The sequence below is a fragment of the Apis dorsata genome, unplaced genomic scaffold (genome assembly GCF_000469605.1).
Source record: "Apis dorsata unplaced genomic scaffold, Apis dorsata 1.3 scaffold_894, whole genome shotgun sequence".
Taxonomy (NCBI): domain Eukaryota; kingdom Metazoa; phylum Arthropoda; class Insecta; order Hymenoptera; family Apidae; genus Apis; species Apis dorsata.
In genome coordinates, this window is record NW_006264009.1 from 3,971 (window position 1) to 9,468 (window position 5,498).

Here is a 5,498-nt window from a genome sequence, read left to right on the forward strand (position 1 = left end):
TTGTTTGTAAAGAAAGCTTTCGATCGTGTTCACAGCGTAAAAGTGTGTAGTAATTTGGTGATGAAAGATTATTAAGTATCGTTTAATACTTAACAATTCTATTTTTTTCAAATACAACAAGTAGAATCTTTATATTGTTACGAATATTCGCTGTTGAAAGTTTTTTATTGTACAATCAATTCATGATTTTTCAATAACAGTTAAATTTCCGTTTAAAATTTTACCTATCTGATTTCGATATTCGTCCATTTTTCAGGAACGAATTAACAGATGGATAGTTTCGAATGTAAAACGAAGAAAAACGAAGAGAAGCCAATTAATAAAAGAAACAACGAATTTAATTGTCTCGAAGTGAACATTTCATTTCACTTTCATAATATAATATCTAATGGTTAATTTTTGCTTTTCATAATAAATCCGTGCAACAGGACAAAAGATTCGATTTACATCGATCAATGTATTTACACGTATCGCGTTACACGTTCGTATTGTTTCTGTATCCACTATATACGTTCGCGCGTGTATTGGATTATCAACGAAATTATTACGCGATACGCTATAAATTGCGAAGTAACGTGTATATAAATATGCATGGTGCGCCCATCGAGACATGTGTGATGCTCGTGCAACTCGTTGCACGAGAGTTCACTATCTCTCACTCAATTTGAGCCTCATCCGCCGTAAGCGGATCGACCAGGCTGGCCTTTTAACGTCGGATAGTCTCGCCTCTCCTGGCTCTAGAGCATAGACGCCTATAACAAACATTATCCGCCATAATGCCCCCGTGTAAACATACCTACCAACGTGCATCGTCCTTCTCTCCTCTCCTCTCCACTCTTGCACCACCATCTTTTTCCGACACATTGTATCTCCACTTTGTCCGTCGAATAAAAACTTGGAAGTTTATTTAGCCGTTTAGCGTCTAGTGGGAAGTTAAGTTTTTCGGATAAGCCGCCTTTTTAACATAGAGCCCCCTCCCCCCGCCCCCTCGGCTTCCTTCCGGTTTAGCACGCGCCGCTACTTGGATCGATTCTATCCCTTCTAATTTTATATCAATTGATTTTTTTAAATGTTTCTAGCTTATTCAAACGATAAGCGTCTAATGATAAACGTATAAATTCGAAGGATTTTCATACGCGGTGGTAGTTTTGGGGAAATTTAAGTAGAAAGAAAAGGGAAAGTGAAGCGAAAGTGACGCGAGCGAGGTACGAGCGAGAGCAATCGAAGTTTCTTTAGGTTCGTTCGAGTTAAATAACGGGGCTGGTTAATTGTTATTGGGGTTAATCGAAACGTTCGTGTAACGTTGGTCGTAAAAAGGACGAGCCATGACCCACGACAAGCCATTCGTACAAGTATCCCTGTTCTTCCTGCCAGGTCTGCTTCGAAATCCCCACCCTCGTTTATAGGGAAGGGACCTGGATAAAGGTCCTGAAAAACTATTTAAACTGTTAAAGGTGGGGATAGTTACCCTACGCAGGGTAAACTCATGGCTGGCAAATTTGTCCGTCAATTCTATCATACTTCTCGAGGCAGCAACACGCAATCAAACGGTGACAGTATCGGAGATAATCAGGAAGAAATTTTAAAACAACGATCAATGATACGACGAACAATGATACATCAGTGAAAATTTTAAGTGTAGTGTAGTGTGACGCACCAGTGATGAACAGAAACGAAAAATCTTTCCTTGAATTTATTGGATTTCGCTTAAATGGACTACACACAGTATCCCGAGTTTAGTCATAAGCTTGTGAGTTACCACTACGTTTTAACAGCATCCTCTTATAAATAATACCTTAATCATAAATAAATTTAACCAATTTTACATTAAAAAAATATATATAATATTTCGTACCGAAGAAAGGAGCAACAATTTATCCCTCAAGAATACAATCATCCATTTATAGACAAAGCATTTTCCAAGCACAAAAAAAATGCTAATTTTTCTCAAAAAATGAGAAGCGTTACCATCCACATCTCACGTTCGCTCACAGTCCAAAAATCGAAATCGAGTAGGAGACTTTTCTTTTTTTAATCCATTTCTCTGCGCTAACGCGTGAAATTATCGTTTCAGGTGGAGGATTACGAAGGTTACAGTTGCGCGCGAAACGGCAACGTGTCGGTATCACAGGAGCCGACGACGAAGGTGTCGGAGAGCAGCGCGAAGTTATCTTCGCAGCCGAGCCAGAACAATCATCGGGAGGAGAACAGCTGGTGGGCGGCGGAGGAGGGCGGGGGTCAAGAGATAAGGGAGCGCGATAAGGGTGCAGCGGTGGCGGGTGAGCTGGCTTGCCTCGCGGGTTACATGGCGGGGTACTTGAAGGCGGCGGGCGCCACTTGCGCCCCGACCGGTAGTCCTCAGTACCATCCCCACAGTCATCCGGCGATGGGGGTTGGTACTCATCCACATCCGCACTCTCACCCGCACCCGGGCGCGCCGCATCCTGGCCTGCCTTCGCCCTTCGCCCTCGCCACTCACGGCCATCCTCACCCTCATCCCTTGGAGCACGGCCTCGCTGCGTTTCCCCAAGGTTAGTCCCGTTCATTTCACGCGTATCGCGCCGATTCTCTTTCAATTTTTCAAAGTATCGATTTCGAGATTTTCCGCATGTTTTTTTTTGGCCCGGAGACAATCGAGTTTTACGATCGATTTCTCGATTTCTTCGGAGATAACGTTTCACGGACATGCAAAATTAAAAGAAAAAAAAGAAATGGTGACTGAACGATGTTACGATATTAGTTATTAGAGTATTTCGAGTTGCACGTTAATTCTACGCGAGGACGGTATTTTAAAGAAATTTAATTTATAGTGAAAAGTTGAAAGTTAGTTGGTCATTATCGTTTAGAAGAGTTATTTTTTTCTTTGTTATTTTCCGTAACGTGAGTTTTAAAATGTCTCGTTTCCTTAGGTTTAGTTCTTTTATTTTTGGCAAGTACTTACCTGCAAATACGACAATAGTTCATTGGTTGCGATAGGTAATGGAACAAAGGATATTGACATTTTCGAGTAAGTGAAAGTGTTGATGTATGAGCGTGAGGTGGCGTTAGCTGTTCGTTGGAACATTTCTTTTAACGATTCAATTTTCACCTCTTTTCACAAAAATTAACTTTCTCGTTTCTAATCTGGTAAAAAGGAAAATTAGAAATTTTAATTCGATTGTTCTTTTTTATTTACGAAAAAAGAAAAGGTACAAAAGAAGATGACAATTTAGAAGAATATTTCCTTTCTTTCATTCTGTCTTCAACAGCATCGGTGTTGTAAATATACGAATCGTTTACGTACACTTTTAGCCAAAAATTATTTTATTCTTGCGTTTTTTTGCGAGGCTTTAAAAAGAACATTCGTTTGATTGGGAACGAAGGATTGATGCGATTAAATAGGTATTGGATGGATTTATTTGGTAGCTGCAAACATTTCGTACCATTTATCCGAGTTTTACGCTCCCGATCTCATTGCTCGATGGATGATACACGTTTCCTGCATTTCGCGAATCGTGCGGTCTGTTATCTCCTAGTAAAAGTATTTGGTCTGTGCGCCATACCAGCCATTATTGATTGCCATGCAAATCGATGCATCGACTGAAGCCGTAGAAAATCGAAGTAAACTCAGGGCTTCTTTTTAACTATAGCCAACGCGTGTATCATTCCGTGGCAGTCGCTCCCGTGCATTTCTTCTTGCCTTTAAGGTATTGCCCGAATTTTTTCCCTCTACTGCGAATATTCTTATCCGCAATTAATTTCCAAAATCCAATCGCCGAATCAAATCACGCGGAATAATAAACTCCAATCTTCCTTTCTTCTTTCCAATATTTTATCGTTAATAAAAACGAATGCCTCCTTGATGCCGCCAACTGGTTAAACTGGAAAAATAAAAAGCAAAAAAAAAAAAAAATAGATATACACGTAGCAGAACGATCAGAAATAACAAGCATCGACGATACAATAGCAAGTCGTTTCCAATTCGGCCGGACCCACGATTGATCAAGTCCTTCCTTTCATCTTTCCTTCGCGTTTCCACGCGCGTCCTCGCGCTTGGAATACATACCCGCGCTTTCTCTCCTCGTCTTCGTCTTTTTCACGAAGGGGCAGGAGGGAGAGGGCAAAGCTACGAAAGAGAAAGAGGGCAAGGTATAGAGCGAGAGAAACAGACAGAGAGGAAGAGGGAGCGGGGAGATTGGAATGATGGGCAAGAGGGTGGGAGGAAGGGGCTGGAATGCCCCAGCGAAGAAGAGTAGAGAGAACCATGAGAGTAAGCCGCTTATCAGGGTGGCAGCAGGCAGTATAGGTCCAACCAACGCAGATAGGTGGGTTTCCATGGAAACACGGATCTGTCCGTTAGGTCCCTACGTACCCGCGTCCAGCCGCCTATCCGTTGTAGGCGTATCCGCTACAACGAAAAGCCGTGGAACGAGAGAGGAACCAGAGCCGTCGCGAGTGTCGTCCCTCTGTGTCTGTGTCTGCACGCGTTAGCGCGAAAGAGGCGATCGGGAAGAGAGCCGGGGTAGAAACAAGGCTCGTGGCTGCTACAAAACGAGAGAGGAATCGGTAACGAGCGTTTCGAAACGTTTTGCATTTTTATCGCTCCCCGTGGCGCGAGCCAAAAGAGGATGATTCCTCGGAAAAATAAGTCGAAGAAGCGTAGAATGTGGAACGATTTATATATAGAGGAGAGGCAGGGAGGGGAGATTCGTTTTCGAATACTTTTAGCTTCGCTCTTACATTCTTTCTCGATTTGCAGTAAGTTTTTTTCGGTTATGGATTGTATATCGTATAGGGATTATGATAGGGTATCGGTGTTGGTTGATTTTGAGAAAAATCAAAAGGACTTTGGATGGGTAGAATACCGATTAATTTATATAAAACGGTCGTCGCAGTTATTTATACGCGAAATTTAAAGAATTATTAAGAAGGAAATATTGTTCGAAGTAAATGTACATACGTATTAGTGAACGATTTTGAGGTGAACTACGAGTTAAATCTTGATCTTAAGATCGTTATTAGAGCATGAATGATAAGATCATTGATATTTGCGAATAAAAAAAAAAAGAAAGTCGTTAATAGTCTCTATATACAAGTTCGCGACATAATTTGCATAAAGTTTAGATGATTTCGAAACTGGATATACGTGGATATCCAGTATTAATTAATTTCATAGTTCATTTGCTCTCTGCGTTCAATGAACCAAGAATTTCCAAGAATTTTTCCAACCACTTTTCTAAGACTAACTCGTCCTGGTCGATCCGTCCTCCGTTCATTTATTCCCGAATTTTTCTTCTCCTCCATTACGACCTCATTGTAGCCTCGAGCTGCACGAAACCGAGCATCGCGGAATACCGTGCGAAATCGATCGAAGCTAAGAATGTCGCGTGCCGTGTAAGAGGTAATTCGTGTCGGATAATTCGAATGCAAAAGTCGAAGAATGTTTGGCCGCGACGCTGCGACAGTATTTATTTTATTATGCAATCGGACGGTGGGGTTGGAGGAAAGAGAGGGGGGGG

General features: G+C 41.7%; 1 protein-coding gene across 1 annotated transcript in view; it reads left to right on the top strand.

Annotated features, from left to right (window-relative positions):
- Positions 1-2,053: 2,053 nt before the first annotated feature.
- Positions 2,054-5,498, top strand: part of LOC102674319 (homeobox protein OTX1-like) — a gene marked incomplete at its 5' end in the record, with an annotated part of 14,088 nt that continues 10,643 nt past the window's right edge. The window contains one exon of the mRNA XM_031514105.1: positions 2,054-2,531. Coding sequence (XP_031369965.1) covers positions 2,054-2,531 — 478 coding nt within the window. The remainder of the gene's footprint in view (positions 2,532-5,498) is intronic.